We start from the raw sequence: 23,126 nt of genomic DNA on the forward strand, positions 1-23,126 counted from the left end.
ATTAATCCAGGTTTATATACATCATCATTGTCTTCCATAGTCATTAGAAGAGAAATGATCATCTCTTGTTAATATATGAGGATGAATTTTTTGATTCACAATAGTAAACAACAATAGGCAACCATATGAAAATCATTTCAAGATGCTAGACACAAATCTTGCTTACGAAATTATAAAAAATTAAGAACAAATGCGGTTATTACAAATAATTATTTCATTAAACTAATCATTCGTGTTGTTATACCTCATACATGATGGTAAAAGGGTTTTCTGATTTTAAGAGATCCCTCGTTCAATTTCACCATCATTATCTATTTCAGCTACATGTTATTTTACACGTTGCATACATTAAAATATAAAATAACGCTAAGGGAAAGTGATAGTCAAATGCTAACCTCAAAATTCAGCTTTCATGATACATCTGTGCTATGGAGAGAAGCATGACGTCGCACATGCTTCTTACCTGGTAACTTAAGATCACTTTATGCTTTTTTATTCATCATGCATGGTGATGAACATGTGATTACAAACGAGAAATTTCAGTGCTATAAACTTTTCCATAATTTTGCCACAACTTTATTACATGACGAATTGTAAGAAAATAGTAGGTATATGATTTTACCACTTACGAATTGCCACGTAGCAAAGTTGTAATAAAGTTATGGAAAATTTGGTGGCACTAGACCTACTCAATTTCAAACATGTGATGGTTGCATAGGGAAAAGGAGAATATATGGGGAGAAGGGTCTTTTTTTTGTTCAAGAGGCAACACCAACTGTTAGATGACCCATTCCAGAACTGCTACCAATGCCAATGCTTTTCATGTCCTTCCTTGCCATCTCATTGCTACTTCTCCGGGCTCCCACTTTCTGTTTCCTATCAACTCTCTGACTTTTTGTCACCTTATGAGTTTCTGATACACGATGTTTATGCAAACTAGTATCCTTCTCCTTTCCTTGCTCTTTACTCCCTGTGACCTCATTTCTAGTTGTAGCTTCTGGGGGAAAACTTTGGTTGGTATATGCAGTCTGCAAGATTTCACTGCCTCCAGAATGCTATGTCAATGGGAAGTTGGTCTCCTCTGAGGCATCAAGTGGTTCAGATGTGTCAACAGATTCACTGGTAGAGGGAGCTTGATCATTTCCTGCCTTAAAATATGATTTTGATCCTGCAACAACTCTACTCCCTGGACTTGTAGACTTACTTCGTGCTTTGTTAACTTTATTGTTGGTACTTAATACGACCTAATAAATAAAAATTTCCTTCAGAATCAGGTTGGTTTTGGCTTATTTGTTGCCAAATTAACATCTGAAAGGCTTTATCAGACACATAAATGAAAGAACAAACTAATTATAATTTAGGAGAACAATCCAAAACATTGGACAACAAAGGCTAAACATCAAAATATGACAGGGAAGCATGTTATAGAGGTAGATACAATGGTTATAATGATATTCACATGCTCAAAATGACAAATTTACATGGGTAAACTCAAAATATGCCTTTCTTAAAAGTACTTCCTAAAACTAAATTCAGAATGAATTGCTTTAAGGGCTCTTCCTCTTCCCTATGGATAAGATATCATGCCATGTTATTTCACACAACACTGAACAGGTAAAAACTTAACTATCAGATATTATTGCTCATGAAATTTCTACAATTATTTTGGGTGACAAATTGGAGCTCACGCCTTAAGTCATGTTTTCTCTCAATTGACTAGATTTCCACAAAGCAATTCTTCACTTGCATACAAAGCCGTTTGTTATAGTCACAATTCTTGCAATTTATTTCCATAGATGTTCTCCAAGTCTTTCCAGCAGTAACTCATAAACATATCAGATAGATTTTTTTGCAGTTTTCCCTATCTTACCTCTGAGATTGGAATTCTGTGCACAGAACGTGTAGTTGGAGTGCTAGTTTTTGATGAATTCTTTTCTTTATTTGTTCTTGGTGAACTCACTCTTTCCCTTCTACTTGGATTCTTTGCAGGGCCTTTAGATGCAGCACCAAAAATGTCTCTCTGGACTCGAAGAACATTGGCTTGAGACTTCACTCTGGGCTTCAAAGGTTTCGTTCCCGTTGCAGCCTTCAACTTGAGTTAGAACATCAAGGATTTTAACCCCAAAGAAAATATGTGGGAAAAAGCTTAAATAAATGCATGCATAACAACCTAGTGCTCATTTTAATGTACTTTATGTATTATTTTAATGTGTCCTTTTAGAACTTAATTGTAATTTGGTACTGTGAACATAGTTGTTAAAACATGAATTGTACCATGAATCGCATTTTGATTTTTTTTTTTTATACCATGTATTGTATTATATCATGTATTATAAGATACACAAACATCTAATAAAATTATAAATATTTGTAAATATACATACATACATACATACATATATATAAGGTATATTTATTATAAATTTAGAATATATTCAAATAATGACCAATTTAAACATAACTTATGTAATAATATTTAACAAAATGAACTAAATAAATCAAATTAACTTATGTTTATAACATACACATTCAAATTTATTAAATTCAAAAGTGATAATACATGAAATATGAGCCAAAATAATAATTTATTTTCATCTTCTTGCCTAATCAACTTTATCTAAGTCAACGTTATCATCATATTCATCATCTCGAAAAAAAAAAAAATTTATTGACATTTTTTTTTCAATATTATCTACATTTACTATTTTTTTCTAATAATTTTTTCTCAGTATTCTAGCTTTTTAGACTTATAACAATAATAAAAAATTTTAAAAAATAATTATATTTTCATTTAATACATATTCATAGCATAGAAAAGAGATTTGCAAATTTGAAAGTGAAGTGTCATTTGTATTAGTCCAAACTTTGTAGGAGAAGGAGAAGAGGGAGATAAAACATCTATGGACATGCTATTTTATTAGACTCAATTAAGTTTCCTAATAATATTGTGTTAAAAAAATCTAACAACTTGCTTGAATCAAATAAAACTACAATTTTTAACCCAAAAAAATATATCATTTTAAACTCATATGTCTATGTATCATATAATACATATAATTCACCAATATGATATGATTCATAAGATACACACTTACGATACACTCTTACAATACATAGCTTTTTGTACAGGGTACGATACATATCGCATATCGTACGATACTAATGACAATGCCTATGGAAGGATGATATCAAGGACAATTTTCTTATGTTGTAGGAATATTTTGGTGCTTGAAGAACTTGGGAAACTCTCATTAGTTAAAAAATATAACAAAAATGAATATTGGGTTTTGAATCATGCCATAACACCCTAACCCCAAAGAAAAAAGAAATTAAGATGAATGTTAAAACTTCTTATTTTATTTTTATTTTTTTCTATTTATTTGAGTCATTCTAATTAAATTGACATTTCTCTGGGACAAATTGCATCAAACTTGCTCCAACATCAAACAAGAATCGATAATCTTGCTGCTGAACTGCCCCTAGAATGTTTACATCTTGTACAGCAGAAGATCTGATAAACATGCAATAAATATTATCTACGATTGATTTGAAGACGCGATGGGAACCAAGCTCAAGGTGTGCTCCAACAAAAGCAATTCCTAGTGATGGAAATTTTTGATTTTCAGTTGGCTGGACAATATAGCAAAGGTCAAAGGGTAGGCCCGTATTCTCCATAGGATTCCAATCATATGCTTCTTCTAAGTATCTAAGTACTTCATTTCTGACAACGCTATACGCACTCGGAACAAGATAAGTTACTACTGATCCTGAATCAATAGTAAACCCACCACTTGAATCCTCTCTCAATTGAAGGTCTCTTGGATTTATTGGAAGCAAATTTCCATTCATTGTAATACCCAACACTTCCAAATAGTAACCATCTTCGAGGGGTAATAATGATGTTGTTTGTACCATTGCTTGATCGTTTCCTATAATTTGCGCATCATCACCAAAATGTAAATATGTGTAGGTCTCACGTCCACTAGTGAAATCAAAAAGGCAATATGAGAAACGTAGGTGGGTGTGCCTTTCTAGTTGCCTTAGGATTGATCGTGGTCCACTTGCTAGACCAAATACCCCTCCTATCACATTTCTATCACTCATAAATGGCTTTTCTGAATTTTCCATGCCAACCCCAAAAATTACATTTTCATAGGTCACATAATCATCCTCACGCATAGGAAATTTGAATGTTTCAAATGAAAGATAACCGTTAGAGGAATCATCATCCTCATAGGTAATACTATAATGGCACACGTTATTAATACATATTCTAGGATTACAAAGGACATGATCACAAGACACCATAGAATATGTCTGGGAATTTTTGTACTCAAAATTTTCATAAATTAGATCGAAACATTTGCTACATCCTTCACCTTGAACCCATGTTTCATCGGAACCAGTATCCACTAACAATAGTACATTGTATGGTGGTGTGCCAATTGCGACCTCAGCTACATAGAATCTAGAATATAATCGTACAGACGGTTGTAGTGCTTTAATGCCTTGCTTTGTTGAGTTGATCGCATTTGCAAAATTCAAGGATTGAAAATGAAGAGCTCGAGTTTTAGAAAGTTCAACTAATCTATTTTGTTTTTCCTGTTGACTTAAATTTTTGGGGAAGAGCACTGAATCAATGGAATATTTTGGGATGAGCTTGATGCTGAAGCCATTTGTTCCAAGACGAGTATGCATGTGAATAAGCAAGGTCAATAAGGACCAAAATACAGTTGGTACATCATAAAGGCTTCTAGTACCCATTGTTTGGCTCATTCGTTATGTGTTTAAAATGTGCCATATGCTATATATATATATATAAGTGAAAGTTGAAATTGTGAGTTAAATTGGTGCATGAACTTCATAAATTTTTGCATTTACTTGGCAATAATGGTTCTCTCTTTAAAAGGAAATTTATTTAACGGTTTGTTGGAGGGTGCAAGCTTCTAATGGAATAAGATTCCCAATCCCATTTGATGAGTTTTCCATGTTATTAATTATTCTTTAATAATTGTAATATACATAGTACTCTCTCTCTCTCTCTCCACTGGGCAATGCAAGGATGGGTTTATACTTTTTAGACCCACTCCTCCCTGCATTGATAAATGTTATAATTGTAACTTTTTCATACCTTAAAATCCTAATTTTTAAAAAATATATCAATATTAGCTTATTTTATTCTACCTAACATGACTTTTTGCCTTTATTTTGTTATTTGTTATACTATGAGATTTTTGTTTTTGTTGTAATATTATCTTTTTAAACACTTGGATAATATTGTTCAATTTCTGCTAAAAATTAGTTTGATTTGATGGGATAAATTTAGTTGTAATTTCAAGTATATTTTTATTAATGAAACATGTTATATTTAAGAAAAAAAATATTGTAATAGTTGCAGGGTAAATTACCAAAAAAAATAGAGTTTTACTCGGCGGGTGAGGGTAGAGCAAAACAAAACCATACAAGGCGGGGTGAAGACCCCATCTTTTGCCCCTGCCCTATTGCCATCCCTAGGGTGGCTTTTATTTTTATTACAAGGAATAATTATTCCTTAGAAATAACTATTTCTTAAGTTAAGGAATAGTTATTTATCCATGTAACGACAATAATAACTATCACTTACTAGGTTTAATAATTGTTAAAATTAAATATTTATAAAAATACTAACTTTCCATGCGCACATAAAAGTTTTAAATATAAAAAATAATTTAAAAATATCTCTCTTTTCATATGCATAAAATTTCCATATATAAATGGAATAATTATTCCTTAATATTAGTAATTCCTTAATTTGTATTTCTAAAAATACAAATTTTCTATATACACACAACAATTTTTAAAAAGTAACAATTCATAAAAACATAATCTCTCTCTCTCTCTCTTTCCATATGCATAAACTTTCTACATATACCTAAAAATTCTTTTTTTTTTTTTTTACAGGCATAAGAATTAATTTTATTCTAACTTTACAACCAAACATTTCTATATAATAATATCTAATAGCTTAAAAGATTGGAGACACCACCTTTAGACCATTGTAATTTAGGATGTGCAACAATGTATATGGCATGCTTTTATAGGTAGATCTAATAATAAGTGCTCTAATCTGGATTATGTAAAATTAAGTAGATGTGATAATCGCTTTTGGGAAGTGTGAATTCAAAATTACAAATTTTATTAAAAAAATTAGTCGGGTTTAGTATTTAATCCAAGGTCTCATTTTTAGTAACGTTTCCTTAACTACTGAAAATGGGAGTGACCCTTGTTGATACTGAATTTTTTCCCCCCAAATTTTGGTTGAAATTTGAACCTCAAATTAAGGGGTTTTGTGAGTTTAATGGTTAAACCCCTTTTTTGTTGTTGATTTCAATCAATTTTATAGGGTTAACCAATTTTAAATTAAAGACCATGAATTTCCCTTCGAATTAACTGTTCACTAGACAAAATTAGGTTTAAGGCAAGTGAAATATCATTAAATTCTTATTTTATAAAAATTGATTTAGTTTAGCGAATAGGCAGTGTTTTATAAAATTTTATTTAGTTTCCCATGAGCTTTTCGAAGATATTTCTATGATTATGCAGTAGTCACAGTTTCCTACACTATAGGAATAGTTCAGTGCTCAAAGATCTTAGGATTCCCTTATTAGAGAAAAAAAATGAATTTTTACTTTGAATCTTACTTTAACACAACCATACCCCTAAAGAGAAAAGAAATTACAATGCATGGAAAAACTTCTATGACTTTTTTTTATTTAATTTAGTTGAGCCCTTTAATTGAAATGATATTTCTTTGGAACAAAAGACATTGTAGATACTCCAACATCAAACAAGAGTTAGTATGTCATGGACTCATCTCCTCTCTTCCCCTTTACTCACTTTTGATACCCATTTTTGCGACACATTTTCTACAAGCCCGATTCAACCAAGCCCAACTTTCTTGTGGGCTCAATTCATGTATTATATTATATTTTATTCTTTTAATAGCATGGCCCAAGCCTATGCGACTTATTGGGGGAAATTGAGGAAGTGTGGTTTGGAGGGTATGGGTCAATTTCTTTCGGATTTTTTGCATGAGCCCAGCCCATGCATGCTACCAAGTGGGCAAGTAACACTGGTAGCACCTCAGGCTCATGGAGGAGGTCTTGTATCCAAAATTTCCACCCCAAAACAGCTTTTATACTCTGGGTGAATGTGGCCCAAAGTTTCTACCCAAACTTTTTTTTTTTTCCCCTTTAAACATAGTTGGCTCCCATTGGCCAACTCCATCTGCTAGCCCTCACTTAGGTGAGCCTCCCAATGGTCTGAAATTTCTGACCAAAGGCAACCAATTAAAGAAAACCCACTTTATTTCCAAAATCATGCTAAAAGTATACAAAACTCTTCCCTAAACAAAAGCAACCCAAGCCAAAACACCAAAATAGTATCATAGGGGATAAAAGTCTCTTCTACCACTCAAAAACCAGTCAAGAGCAACACCCCAAACTCTATATAAAACTCTCTCTTTAGCTCATAAACAAACCAACCACGTTCTACCTAGAGACCTGAAACTTCAGAGCAAAAGCTCATTCATCCAATCAACAATCTCACAATTCTGAACCTTAGGGGTGGAAATATAGGTACAGGGGAACCTTCCCTCTGTTCCTCACAACCTCTCTCAATTTCCTCTTCTGGGTGACTGTGGGTCGAAATTTTAGTCCTGTTGAACCACGTTTTCCCTATAGAGCTGAAACTTGAGAGCAAAAACCCACTGAATCAAGAAACATTCTCACAATTCTGAACCTTAGGGGTGGAAATATGGGTACAGGGGAACCTTCCCTCTCTTCCTCACAACCTCTCTCATTTTCCTCTTCTCGGTGACTGTGGGTCAAAGTTTCAGACCTGTTATGTTTTTATACTTTTTCTACACTTTTGTTATTAGCATTTTGATTTTCTCTTGTAAAAGCACCATTAGCCTTTTGCTCATTATACATTTGGAATTTTGGGCTTGATTCTCCACAATAAAACTTCTAAATAACCCAATGGGAGATTTGGGTCATTCTCACATTTTTGGCCCTTGTCGCAAAACGTCCCCGACACTCACCAACGCTACTCCTCCTCTAACTATGCCAGCCCCTCTCACTTCTGGATTTTGATTTTCATGGGTTGGATTTCATTATAAATTGGATTGACCTGTTATTAGGTTTTGCCATTTTTTGGATTGGAGTTTTGTAAATTTGAAGATTTGGGTGATACTATTAAGAGCAAAAGTTTTGGTATTTTGTTCTTCGAGGGCATGCTCAAGTCGACTTTTCAAACGAGGGAGAGAACGTTGGTGGTGATATGGTAGTTGAGGATGGGTTTCCATCAAGGAGGAGTGGAGGTTGGAGAAAGACGGTGCTAGAGTTTTTTCTCTTCTCAATGGACCAAAAAATTTGACAGGGTTAAAGATGAGTTAACACCATCTGTGCTTACGTGGATAAACTAACCATGTGTCGTAATTTAATTGTGGAAACTAAAGAAACACACTTAAAAAACTGTGCCTAAGGTTTGCCCTAAAAAATGTTTCGCAACTATTGAGGTGGCAAGTTTTGTTGGTAGGTGAAAATGTGGGGTCAATGGCCCTGCCTAGGGCCAGCTCAATATAATTGGGGGCCTAAGGCGATATTTTTATGTGGAGCCTTTTTATTTAAATATTAATTAAATAAATTTATTTAATACTAATGAAACTAAGTTTAATTTCATGGATCAAAAAAATAATTTTATGAATCTCTACTAACCAAATTAAAGTTAATTTCATATAGAGAATTAAATATCACGTAGCCATTTGAAAGAAAAGGTAGGTATAATGTTGATATTTATTGTGTATAGTATTGGCTTACAAAAAATTAAAGTATCAAAATAATTATATTTCCTCAAAAAGTTTGTGGTTTCAATTGGGTTGAGTTTTGTTGGTATAATATCTTGGAGTTAGGAAAATTTAACCATTTACTATCATATAACCTCTATAATTTACTACAAACCTTACTACATAAAAATTCTTCTAAAAAACAAATTTCACTACATAAAACACACAAATTGATGTAGGAATAAATATGATTTGATGTGATAATGGATGTGATTGGTAGATTTAAATCACCTAATAATGAATGTTTAAATATTTTTTATGATTGGTGACATACAAAATCAAAATATCTCTAACATCATTCTACAATTTTGGGCATTTCCATTATAAAATGGGACCTTTTTTTAGGGTAAAATAATTTTAAGGGGGCCTTAAAATTATTCTATAGCATTATTTAATATTATTATGAAAATAATTGTCTATATTCTATAACATTATTTAAAATTTCATATTAATCAAACATAGGACTTTCAAATCGGGTCATTTTCAATACTAGTATGTTTTAAAATGGATTGGGGTTTAAATCGAGAAACTTTTAGATGTCGAGGTTTGATTCAAGAGAAATGAAATTATAGGCTTTAGTCTTAAACTTTTATAGGGCTTAATTTGGATCTTTTTAAATTATAGGAATTGATGGAAAACTATCCATAAAATTGAGGGATTAAAGTGCAACTGCCATTTCTTTGTGTGTGTGTGTGTGTGTGTGTGTGTGTTTGTGTTTCATTTGTTAAAACTTTAAGGTTTCCTTATTAAAATTTCCATCCTTTTTGGGTATCTTAAAATATTGCATTTGTAGACACTGCATTTTGTACCCTTTACAACTTGGACCCCTGTTCCTCAATGATGCTTGAACTTTAAGGCCCAAGGCTAGTTTAGAGGCCAATCAGATATTAAATTGACTTAAAGAGTGTTAAAATGGAAAATATAACGTCTTAAATGAGCAATAATCTATTTTTAAAAATTAAATGACTAAAATGGCCATCGGCCTACGTACATGGGTTGCGGCCTGTGTACGCAGGCCAGTGTATGTGCACACAGGCACATTCCTGCATACGTAACTAGGAGTTCAGAAGCATAAGAAAGAAAATTTTTTTGCAATAATGGTTGAGGTTTGGAATGAATCCCACATCGTTTGGGAGCCATTCCAAACCCCTTTTTCTCAATTATAAAAAGTCTTACATGGTACATTTTTAAAACATACAGAAATTTCACAGAAAAAACCTAAAATTTACTAGAAAATAGTGAATCAAAAGGAAGTTTTTCACATAACACCCTCAAGTCCTTTTTATTTGATTAGGACCTTTTCTGTTCCCAATCCTTTGAGTTTAAAGCTTCTAATCACTACTTTATTGAATTCTGATAGATTTAACTAAGGGGAACGGTAAAAAATCAAACCTAGGAGCTTTTGCTTTAAGGTATTCTTTTTATCTTTTCTCTTTCATTTCCAGCTTTTCATTCTGTCTTTATTCTTGTTTCTTTGCTTAGTTTATGTTGTTTTATGTTTTTTTTTTTTTAGTTTAGTTTTATGTTTGTTCGTTGTTTGTAAGCATGCTAGTTTATTAGAATTAGGTTTTTGTTTATGCTTTGCTTTCTATTTCAGGTTTTTGGGTTAGGGTTCTTGAACAAGTCTCACGCACGAATGTCATGAGCATGCGTAAGTAGGTTAAATCCTATGTATGCAAGCCTCTGGCTGCGTACGTAGGCACTTGCCCAAAAATCCTAATCCAAATTCCTCATGTTGTCTCCTGGTTTATTTCACATGCTTTTCCCCCTTTTCTTAAAGTATGTTCACATGTTTATACATGCTTATACCTCTGCCTCATATGCTTGTTTGCTATCACATGCTAGATCAGGGTTTTCTTCTGATACCATGCCATTCATTCACATGCCCATTCATCAATGTCATAGGTGTTGTGTTGCTGAGAGGTAAGAAAAGGTAAATCAGGCTTCTGAAATGTCCATGCATTTGTGTTTTGTTTTTTTTTTTTTTTTTTTTGATAATATGATGAAACATGCTTAGTTGCATGATTAGGGTTTTTAATGTATTAATGCCTGGTTTATGATATGTGTTGTGTTTGATGATATGCTTGCTGCCTTGTTTTAGATGTATGATAGGGTTTTCACATGTTAGATGAATGCTAGGGTTTCGTTTGTACGTTTGGCTATTTTTGTTTGGTGGATAGATAAGTATGTTTGTTTGGGATGAAAGATGTCATATTGTATGCTAGATGCATATTAGTGTGTGTGTGTGTGTGTGAGTGTGAGTTTAGGATATAAGTGTTGAGTTAGTTTTTAATAAAGTTAAGGTATAAGACATAATGATGGGAGGCCAATCTTAGGGTTAGGCGATCTTGGGTTCCTAACACCTTCCCAAGAGCATACATAAACTTCGAACCCATAATCTAGTAGTAAGATCAAAAGGTCCTTCCTCAAAAGGACACTATATATATGGTTCCTAGACTATTGCAAAAACTAGGTGGCAACTCCCCCCTTGTGTCCAGCATTTCTTGTGTGTGTTTTTATATATGTTGCAATTGTTGTAATTTTGTTTTCTATTTTTTACTTTGTTATAAGTAAAGTGATTGGACATATAATTGCAAGAAGAGTCCTATAAATGTGAAACAAATTAAGGCAAATGGTTGGGTTTTTTTTTTTTTTTTTGCTAAATGCTAATGGTTGGGTTTTTAAGTGCATATGGCCAGTGGGTTGTCATAAAAGATGTACTTTGTGGATGTTGATGTGAAATGCAGTGTTGTTTGTAACATAGGAACTTACCTTATGATTTGGATGTGTGTTAATAGAGATGTTTTTTTATAATTAATATTAATGTTGTTATAGTAATTATACATGGTTCTAGTTAATGGTTATAGATGGGTCCAATGTATTCAATTTCATGCTTAAAATAGCTTATATATATGTGCATGGTAATTAAATTCGAATCAACCCGGCCGGTTTGACCGCTAGCCCAATAACTAAGTCGGTCCATTTCGTTATTGGACCACTTATGCAATTGAACTGATAAAACCAAACAAGTTTCTTGCAACCTTTACAACTTGGACGAGCCATTTTCACGATTTTAAATGGGACACTTAAAATAGAAAATAAGATTTTTTTGGTTATGTTATATAGTGACCACACGTATAGGGATGGCAATGGGGTAGGGCGAGGCCGAAGGATGGGGTCTTCGTCCCCGGCCCGCAAGGTTTTGTCTTGCCCCATCTCCGCCCCACCCCGCATGACGGGGAAAACTTTCTCACCCCATCCCTGCCCCTTGTGGCCCCACGAAGCCCCGCTCCACCCCGTAAAACTCTACTTTTTGTTAATTTTTCCTACAACTAGTATAATTTTTTTAATGAAACTTATATCATTAATAAAAATAGAGTTGAAATTACAACTAAATTTATCCCATCAAATCAAATCAATTTTTAGAAAAAATTGAATAATATATCCAATTGTATAACAAGACAATCATAAATAAAAAATAAAAAAATCTCATAGTATAACACATAACAAAATAAAGGCAGAAAATCACATTGGGTAGAATAAAATAAGCTAATATTGATATGTTTGTTTAACATAGTAGGGTTTTATGGTATAAAAAATTTACAATTATAATACTTAACAACGCGGAGGGGCGGGGCGGGGCGGGAACGGGGAGGGTCTAAAAATTCTAAACCCATCCCCGCCCTGCCTCGTGGTACGGGGCTAAAATCTTGCCCCATTTCCGTCCCACCACTTTTGCCGGGCGGGAAAAACCCACGAGGGGCGAAATAGGGAGGGGCGGGTTAAGCAAGGCGGGAAAAAATTGTCATCCCTACACACATGTAGTCCTAATTGAACAAGAGTGCTTTTTGTCCTAATGTTTTAAGAACCACAAGGATTATCGGTCAAATTAGATTTTCTTTTTTTAAAAAAAAAGGTTACCTTTGTTAACTACACAAATTCAAAACTATTTTTGGTTAAATTACTAACTTGGTCCTTCAACTAAAGGGTAATGTTTAATATAGTCCCTCAATTATATGTTGTGTCAATTTGGTCATTCAACTATCAATTGTGCCAACATAGTCTCTCAATTTTTTTTTTTTTTTTTTTTTGTGGGTAATTACACTCCCTTCCCTTAAGGTATGGGGAAATGATACTCTACCGCAAACCTAAAAGGAAAAAACATTTTCACCTCTTGACATCTGTTTGACCAAAATAAACTTAAATTAAAAATGTAAAGTTTAGAAATATTGTGTATCGACTTGCCCTTTGTTCAAGGGTAGATTTCCAATATTACCCTTGATTTTAGAATTAAAATCTGCTATTTTAAATATTTAATTAAAGTGTATTTTAAAATATTAAGTTTGATTTTTTCTTCTTTTTTTCTTTTTTCCTTTTTTCAACGAATTGTAAAGAGATTTTCTATTGCAAATCTTTTGGTGCTTGATAACAATTTTATTTTATTCCAAATTTATCAATTATAAGGACTTTAATAGCTATTACTTACTAGATGTAATAACTTTAGAAATTGAATATTTCTAAAAATACAAACTTTCCGTATGCAAATAACAATTTAAAGTAAAAAAAAAATTCAAATAAACGTAATCTCTCTCTTTCCAAATGCAAAAACTTTCTACACTCATACTAACCACATTAGCATAGCATTTCGTTCAATTTTGGTCCATTTTGGTCTACTTCAGTCCCTTCAATCCATTTACGTCCATTATGATCCATTTCAATGCACCTTGGTTACAATTATCCCCCTTCACTCACAAAATATTGTTACTACTTTCAATTTTTAACTTTAACTTCTTCTACTCTTTTTTCACTTTTTTTATTCAATAGTTGAGATTAAAAACCATTGAGAGTTATTGCATTAGGTGCAATACCTTGAACCTATGTAACCTTGTTTTTTTAAGAAACAATATATAACCTTGCCTGACACTTTCTTGCGAGTGTTTTTTTTACCCCTTCCCATATAGTGGTCGACTCCAATTAATGCTTAATTTCTTGACAAAAGTCATAACTCATTGAAAACAAAAACAGAAACCAGATTACATAACAAAGGACTAGAGAATCTTATCATATTAGACGGAATCTCTTTGACGCAAGCCCAAGTGATTTCTCAGCTGTGGTAGCAAACTCAGCATCCACTGGGCGATCACAGCTGGAGTGGCATTGAAATGTTTCGTTTCTTTCTTGCTCTTGGTTAGTGTCTTATTAGTGGTAATAAGTCTGTTTTGGTTTATATTTTGAAGTAAATTACTATCATTATCACATGGAGATAATAGATTACTCGTACTAGAGTCTACGTCTTTTACCTAAACAAATTAACCTAAAGCCAAAAGGAATGCCTCCCTACCAAGGTGGTATTACATTTATCAGATACATAATAGATTTTCTCCTTCCTACCAATTCTTAGCTTCGGTAATTCAGTATGTTTCTTGTTACAAGCACCATCAAGTGGTCTCTCAAAAACAAGAAAAATAGCTACCATTAATTAAATAGGATCTCATATTTAAATGGGCATGCAGTATGTGCCCAAAATGATGATTTTTATTGTATCTTGATTATGAGAAATACTCATCCAGGTTTATATACATCATCATTGTCTTCCATAGTCATTGGAAGAGAAATGATCATCTCTTGTTATTATATGAAGATGAATTTTTTGAGTCACAATAGTAAACAACAATAGGCAACCATATGAAAATCATTTCAAGATGCTAGATACAAATCTTGCTTACGAAATTATAAAAAATTAAGAACAAATGTTGTTATTACAAATAATTATTTCATTAAACTAATCATTTGTATTGGTATACCTCATACATGGTGGTAAAAGGGTCTTCTGATTTTAAGAGATTCCTCATACAATTTCACCATTATTATCTATTCCAGCTACATCTAATGTTACATGTTGCATACATGAAAATATAAAATAACGTTAAGGGAAAGTGATAATGAAATGCTAACCTCAACATTCAGCTTTTATGATACATCACATCTGTGTTATGGAGAGAAGCATGACGTCGTACATGCTTCTTACAGGGTAACTTAAGATCACTTTATGCTTTTTATTCATTCCGCATGGTGGCAAACATGTGATTACAAACATGTGATGGTAGCTTGGGGAAAAGGAGAATGTATGGGGAGAAGGTTCTTTTTTGTTCAAGAGGCAACACCAACTGTTAGATGACCCATTCCAGAACTGCTACCAATGCCAATGTTTTTCATGTCCTTCCTTGCCATCTCATTGCTACTTCTCCGGGCTCCCACTTTCTGTTTCCTATCAACTCTTTGACTTTTTGTCACCTTATGAGTTTCTGATACACGATGTTTATGCAAACTAGTATCCTTCTCCTTTCCTCGCTCTTTCCTCCCTGTGACCTCATTTCTAGTTGTAGCTTCTGGGGGAAAACTTTGGTTGGTATATGCAGTCTGCAAGATTTCACTGCCTCCAGAATGCTCAGTCAATGGGAAGATGGTCTCCTCTGAGGCATCAAGTGGTTCAGATGTGTCAACAGATTCACTGGTAGAGGGAGCTTGATCATTTCCTGCCTTAAAATATGATTTTGATCCTGCAACAGCTCTACTCCCTGGACTTGTAGACTTACTTCGTGCTTTATTAACTTTATTGTTGGTACTTAATACGACCTAATAAATAAAAATTTCGTTCAGAATCAGGATGGTTTTGGCTTATTTGTTGCCAAATTAACATCTGAAAGGCTTTATCAGACACATAAATGAAAGAACAAACTAATTATAATTTAGGAGAACAATCCAAAACATAGGACAACAAAGGCTAAACATCAAAATATGACAGGGAAGCATGTTATAGATGTAGTTTAAATGGTTAAATGATATTCACATGCTTAAAATGACAAATTTACATGGGTATGCCTTTCTTAAAAATACTTCCTAAAACTAAATTCAGAATGAATCGCCTTAAGGGCTCTTCATCTTCCCTATGGATAAGAAATCATGCCATGTTATTTCACACAACACTGAACAAGAGAAACCTAACTATCAGATATTATTGCTCATAAAATTTCTACAATTATTTTGGGTGATAAATTGAAGCTCACACATTAAGTCATGTTTTCTCTCAATTGGCTGGATTTCCACAAAGCAATTCTTCATTTGCATAAAAAGCTTTTTGTTATATATGAATGAGGCAGTTACTGGGGAACTACTAGGCCTTCAACAAACACATTGAAAGTGAAAAGAAAATTTAATTTTGAAGGAAAAATATTATGTGACTAGTATGGAAAATATTTGGAAATAAGAATGATATCACTGTAAGATGGTGTGAAAACTTTTGAATTTCTAATTAAAAAAAAATAAACTAATGGGATAAGTATTGATCACAATTCTAGTAATTTCTTTCTCTGGATGTTCTCCAAGTCTTTCCAGCAGTAATACATTTCAGATAGATTTTTATTGCAGTTTTGCCTATCAAGCTCCAGCTTTGGTTCAATGATTTTCTTAAGCTTGATATTGTTTCATCAGTTTATTGTCATGTCATCTCTGCATGTAAATTACATAAATTCCAAATCCATTATCGATCTTATGACCCCTTAAAATCACAAGCGCTGGCTGAAAGCCAATTTTCCTCTAATTTCACATGCTTGTGGGTAGCCCACTGGGAGGGTCCAATGTCAGATGTGAAGAATCTGATTCCTCTATTTATATAAAATGGATTTCTTTAGTCAAATAACCATGCAAAGTGGTCATAGAAAAACTATCTACATACCTGCTTCCCATCTGACCCTGATGGCATAGCTACATGATAAAAAGAAGGCATAGGCGTTGCCTTGAAGTTTAGGCTTTTCCGGAATTGTTTGATCTCAGCTTCTGTCTTCTCCTGCAGAACAACTGAACCCATTAAGTTTCATTTTTTATGCTTCAATTGTTATAACAAGAGGGGGAAGGGGCTTTGAACCTTGGTTCCCCTGATAAGGAAGACCAAGCAATGCCGCTAAGGAACAAGGCTCTTGGTTGAACTGGTTAAGTTTCTTACAACCACATGTATTGAACATCAACGTAATTTACAACACAACCAACTTTAAGAAGGTGCTATTTAATCCATATCTACTACATCCTTGTTTAAGAAATGAAATAAGACGAACCTTACTAGAAAATTTTCAAGTAAAGAATATGGAATGTTTCTAACCATACCCACATTTAAAAAGAAAGAGAACCAAGACCAAAAATAATACTAATAATAGTAACAAATCTACAGCTTTTATAATTTTTATCATCAAATCTCCAGCCAGTAGCATAAGAGCCTAGGTTTTGAATATCACTATTGTTTCATTATCCCAAGTATCGAGAGCATAGCGATACTTTGGATGATGTCATTATCTCTTTTAGAGTTAAGCAGCATGCGGTGAAATTCCAAATAATTTTCAATTAGGGTCCGTTTGGGAACAATTTATTTAGCTGAAACTGAAAACTTTTTACTAAAAGTACTGTAAATAAAGATAAAAATTAGCTGAAATAGTACAGTGGGATCCATGAATACTACCAAAAAATGCAGTAGAACCCATGAATAATAGCAAAAATAAGCTAAATAGTAAAAAATTATTAATTTGATAATTCGGCATACCTGTGTTTTTGCTTGAATTTGATTTATCTCAGCCTCCTTAGCATGCATTTTCTCCTCCAACTTCATATAGAACTGAGTCAGATGAGTCACAGGAGCAAAGGGGTAAGCCATTCAAACCTAATCCCCAAAATCAAAGCACAATTGAAATCAAAGTTACAGCATGCTCACTTACCTCTTTCCTCCTTTCTGCTCGTTCGTCGCTTTTGAAACTGAAAGTTGCAGCACCTGGCCTTGCATCTTCATTTGTCGAATTCACAGTGCGATGAAGCCTATAATGAATGAAAATGAAAATTTAGAGGGTAAAAAGATTAAACAGAAAGAGCAATCCTCATTGTGTTTTCAATAAACCTGTTTGCTGTTAGATGTCCTCCTGATTCAGCCTTCATTGAAGAGGGTTGAGATTCACCAACTTTCTTTCTCCTTGATCCCTTTTCACCAATACTACAACAAAAGAATCAAACTTGTGGTCCAAATTAAGCATATAGGTTTACCACTACCAAGATTCCAAGAAACAATAAGTACCTTTTATTGTCATGAATTAATTTTGCCTTCTGACTTCTAGAATCCTGTGCCAAAAAGAACAAGCAATAATAGAAAACAGAACACACTTAGTATTTACGTACAGTGTTAATGAATCTTATTATAATGAACGGCCAACTGACAAGAATGTTACTGATAAGGCACCTTGAATCGACTTCTCAATATGTTGGCATTGTTAATTGCTTACCTCTGAGATTGGAGTTCTGTGCACAGCACGTGTAGTTGGAAAGCTAGTTTTTGACGAATTCTTTTCTGTATTTGTTCTTGGTGAACTCTCTCTTTCCCTTCTACTTGGATTCTTTGCAGGGTCTTTAGATGCAGCACCAGAAATGTCTCTCTGGACTCGAAAAACTCTGGGCTTCAAAGGTTTGGTTCCCGTTGCAGCCTTCAACTAGAGTTAGAACATCAAGGAGTTTAAGCCACAAAGTAAAATATGTGGAAAAAGCTTAAAGAAATGCAGGCATAACAATCTAGTGTTCATTGCAAATGGAACACACTTCCAGAGCATGTTTCCAGTTGCTACTTTCTTATCTTCACTTCAAATTATAGTTGCCATAGAACATACAGTGATTGCTTTGAAAAATAAGGAACTATAGACAAAAAAGTATGAGTTGTTACTGTGATAATATTCTTGTAAATCCACACCTTTGGAGAAGGGGTTCGCAAATGTTCCAAGCTAGTTTTGTCAACTTTCGCAGCAGGTCCAGTCTTGGGAGATTGGTCAATGCCTTTTGGTGATTTATCGGCATTTACTGCATTGCAATGAAGGTTCTGATTTACCTCAATATCTAGTTTGTCATGAACTTGGGCTTTACATGATTCATCAGCATTCACATCATCACCATTAAGATTATGATTTCCTCTTATCTCTGGTTCATCATTAACTGAACGAAACTTGTCACACCCAGATTCAGCTTGATGTGTTTCCCCAGCATTAACATCCGCAGCATTACCATCTATTGAATTATCAGCATTGTTCAAAACGGATTCCATCCGAGGAGCAGAGTAGGAAACCCCTGGCTTCACCATGCCACATCCTGTTACTTCGGATTCTGCATGATGCTCTGAACCCTCAGGGCTCTCATGAAAGTGAGCATAGTGGCTACCTTCATTTACATGTTCAAATTCTTCTCTGCTCTCCAAGATATCATTTTCACTAGTTTGATATTCAGACCCACTATAGCACTCGGATGAATTTGGAAGAAGAAGACCCTTCTTCTTGAAATGAGCTTCAAAATAAGCTTTCTTCTCAATAACTGAACCCGGTTTCGAGCATTTTTCAACCTCCTCAAGGTACCTATTATGTGAGAAAGATGACCTCCTTTCCCAAGATAATGGTTCTTTTTCAAACCTTCCAAATGATATAGATCCAGAATGTAGAGAATCTGCCTGCTTGTGTGATGAAAGTAGCTGTTAGAAAGAGAATAAGTGGAAAAAGACACCCATGAGAGAAAAAGTGAAAAGTATGCTTTGCAATTCAGCCAGCTTTCCACTGATGCAAAATTTCCAAATACTTTGGCAACAGCCTCAACTTCACTCAATTCATTAGCACATGTGGAAGGTAGTTGAGTGCTCAATGAAGTAAACATTTGTGGTTTAATTTTATTTTTAGTCAGCGTGTTTTGCTGTATTTTCACTAAAACAATAGAAGTTCTACAACAACGTGCAACTTTTGAATTGCATTACTGATATAGAAAATGGTTACTGAAAGATCCAGGAATCATCAATCATATATACAACGATTACTTTCAACAAGCTTATGGGGTTGGAGATTTATTCTTAAACTCTGGGAAGAGGCAAGGGAAATTCTGAGTGATAAAGTAAGGGATGGAAGCAAGATACTCCTATGGCATGATTCAAGGCACCCTGATGTCATATTCAGGCAAAAGTTGCTTCAGTCCAACTGAATAGAATATGTACCTGGAGGCTTGCTAGATCAGATCATCTTGTAAGCATCCAGAGCAAGCTTCCTTTAAATAGTTGAAAGATGAAGACAGAGCCTTATGGTCTGCCTCTCACAAGTTTGATTGTGCTGACACTTGGAATGAAGTTCGAGCTAAAGGTAACAATGTAGAATGGTGGAATCTGGTGTGGTTTAGCCTAGCTATCCCTTGGTACTCTTTTGTTGGCTGGATGGCTATCCTAAACAAGTTCCAAGGACGGAATGATACAATGGGTTCTTGATGTGGACAACGTGCATATGATCTGCAGGTCAAGTAATGAAGAGAGAGATCACCTCCTTTTTTGCAATGCTCCTTCACTAGGAGGATCTGGGATGATACAATGGGTCTGGATTTAGTGTCAGATGCCAAGACCAACTGGAAGGAGTTAGAAAAATGGGGTGCTACTCAAAGAAATTTAGAACCACCCTCTGCAAGCTGGCTTGGTGGCTACTGTCTACCAATTGTGGAAGCAAAGGAATGCTACTCTACATGCAAGGAAAATCTATACTGAAGAGCAACGTATTGGCATTATTAAAAAAAGGATGCTAAAAGAATGGAAAGCAAGAATAAGTACAGCTATAACTCAATATTAAATAGAGTACTCTGCTGTAATTGGGGATTCAATCCAGCCTTGCTCTTTTCTGTCCCTTGATTTTTTATTCATTTGAGTTGAGCTGAGTGGTGCTGAGTTTGTACAGTTGACTCTAGGTAGTTGAGTTTTACTTGCCTAAAGTAGCTGTTGCTAGATGGGGTAAGTCTGTTGTGGCTTTATGCTTTTCTCAAACATTGCTGTACTGTGTTTATTGTTTAGCAGTTCTGGTTCTGCAGTACATGTTCTGCTGAATCTCAAGCCTACTGCTCTTGAATCAATGTTTTTGATTTGTTAAATAATATTCTAACTGATCCATCTACCCAAAAAATATATACTGTTGACAACATCAATTGTAAGTTTCCATTTAATTGCAAAATGACATCACATAATTCTATTTTTTCAACAAGCAATGCTTTTTATCCATTCCCAGAACCTGACTAATTCCTGTGATACGCAAATGCATATCCAAGCACAAAAACTTGTTTATAGTACTTCAAAACATGTTCTTGCCAATTGGATAATCTGTAAAGTAATTAGCCCCCAAAAAAACAAAGAAGATCTAATAAAGATAAGCTTGTTTTTGGCATGATCACTAGGCTAAGAACAGTTTTAGTGAATCAAAGATAGAATTCAGCAAGCAGGGATTAAAAGAATTGCTTACATTTTTATCACATTGAAAAGCAAGGTATAGATCATAAATTACAAATAGCAAATCACTACATTCTTTGCTGTACTTTCAAGAAAGTTTGGATTAAAAAGCTCCAATTCACTTTGATATTTTCTGATTACAATCAGTAAAACACACGTATGTGCTAAGTAATCTACGGACTATCAGCCTTGACCCTGTAGATGAATACTTCTTATAACACGATACACACCAGACACGCTCGAACGCCTTTTTTTTTTCTTCTTACAACAAGTGGAGATGGGAGATTCAAATCCAGAGTCTCCCCACTGAGCCACAAGGATAGGTTCTAAAAAATGTCCTTTTTTTTCTTTCTTTTTTTCTTTTTTGGCAAACCAATCAATACACATTATGCATATGAACAAAGTATGTACTCAAGACGAAAGGCCGGAAAAATCAAATTAGACTAGTAGAGCCGATTACAAATGCAGATCCTTTCACCATTATATCTAAATTTCTAAAAATAGAAAAGTAAATCGTATATTATGGTCAAATGAGTCAAACTCTCTTTTTTTTCCTCAATTTCTTTTAGCAATTATTAAAACCTCAAATTCCTACTACTAAGACTAACAATTATCAAAACCTCAAATTTAAGCACCAGTTCTTAAAAATAACTTAAGTAAATCAAACAACATTAGAGATTTAACAATGTAATTAACAAAGATTTATAATAAATAAAAAAAAGAATACCTGAAAGCTAAAATTATAGGATTCTTCAACCTCTCCAGCCATGATCAGCAAAAATCAAGCATTAAAACACTACCTAATCACCACTCATCAAAAAAAAAAAAACACAGTCATTAAATCTAATTAAACTCAAACTACAATAACATCTAAATTAACACATAATCAAAAACAGACAGAGAGCTTTTAATGATTAATACCTTAAAAACGCATTTTCCAGAGAGACAAATAAATAAAATAAAAAACGCTTTGTGATTTCAAATGGAACAGTTTTGGTTTGAATTAAATGGAGGCAAAAAGCTTGTGATTCATCAATGAATCTAAAAAAAGAGTGAGAATAATAAGCAAGCGTGTCTTAGAGTGAAAGCACAGAACAAAAACAAAAAAGAATGAAATCACTGTGTTTTGTTTCTCTTTTTGAGTTTTGAGATCTTGTTGTTGTTGTTGTTGTTGTTGTTGTGTGAAAGAGAGAGAGTGAGAGAGGCTTTTGTGACACACTCTTTTTTAGAATAAGTGAGCTTTAAGTGTGTGTTTGGTTATTGAACTGTAAAATCTTAAAAGACGGTTTGCTTAGAAAGCTTTGTCAATCACAATCAGTCATCATGTGAAGCTTGTCTTTTTGCTTTTTGTCCTTTTGCTCTCTCTCTCTCTCTCTCTAAACTCTGTTCCTCCGTCACTCGGATCGCTTGAGGTGCCGTTAAACTCGCAAACATAGACAATGTTCTGGATTTTCCAGTGGTTTGACTAAAAGAGCATTAGTGCTCAAAAGAATCTAGCTTTTATTAGTAACTTAAAAAGAATCATTTATCTATTTTAACACTCTGCTGTATAATACATCAAATATCAAATTTTTTTTAATCACTTTATTTAAATATTTTTTCTTTATTCTTTTTTTTTATACTTTCTTTAATAGTTTTACCACTCAAGTCTCTCTCTAACTTTCATTTAAATAATGTTTTTTTTTTTTTTGTGTTTAACACCTAATTATAGTAAATTGCTAAAAAAAAATTGACTTTTAACACCTTTGATGTAACGGGGTTTTTAGTATTTTATGTGCTAAAATAACATTTTAGTTATTGTAGCACATTTGATATGAATGCTCTAACCAAAGTCTTAAATGAGTCGAGTTAAGTTGAGTATTAACAATATTCTCGTTCAGATAATAGTTCAAGATTTCTCATTTAATTTTATTTTAAAAACGAGACAAG

At 33.7% G+C, this 23,126-nt stretch overlaps 2 protein-coding genes across 3 annotated transcripts; both read right to left on the bottom strand.

Annotated features, from left to right (window-relative positions):
* Positions 1-3,390: 3,390 nt before the first annotated feature.
* LOC142606576 (aspartic proteinase nepenthesin-2-like) lies at positions 3,391-4,764 on the bottom strand. The gene has a single exon (XM_075777891.1). The coding sequence runs from the start codon at positions 4,762-4,764 to the stop codon at positions 3,391-3,393; it is 1,374 nt and encodes a 457-aa protein (XP_075634006.1).
* A 9,873-nt stretch (positions 4,765-14,637) lies between these two features.
* LOC142608365 (protein WVD2-like 7) lies at positions 14,638-22,429 on the bottom strand. 2 transcript variants are annotated; one of them, XM_075780126.1, is made up of 10 exons: positions 22,119-22,429; positions 21,925-21,997; positions 18,660-19,403; positions 18,202-18,405; positions 17,997-18,040; positions 17,823-17,915; positions 17,647-17,743; positions 17,475-17,534; positions 16,620-16,730; positions 14,638-15,520 (listed from the first exon to the last, which is right to left on the bottom strand). In XM_075780126.1, exons 2-10 carry the CDS (start codon positions 21,964-21,966, stop codon positions 15,035-15,037), a joined length of 1,881 nt encoding a protein of 626 aa, XP_075636241.1. In that variant the 5' UTR covers positions 21,967-21,997; positions 22,119-22,429; the 3' UTR covers positions 14,638-15,034. The 2 variants fall into 2 exon arrangements, with proteins under 2 accessions (XP_075636241.1, XP_075636240.1); XM_075780125.1 differs by having other exon boundaries at positions 17,475-17,546.
* Positions 22,430-23,126: the final 697 nt, after the last annotated feature.

The sequence above is a fragment of the Castanea sativa genome, chromosome 8 (genome assembly GCF_040712315.1).
Source record: "Castanea sativa cultivar Marrone di Chiusa Pesio chromosome 8, ASM4071231v1".
NCBI lineage: Eukaryota > Viridiplantae > Streptophyta > Magnoliopsida > Fagales > Fagaceae > Castanea > Castanea sativa.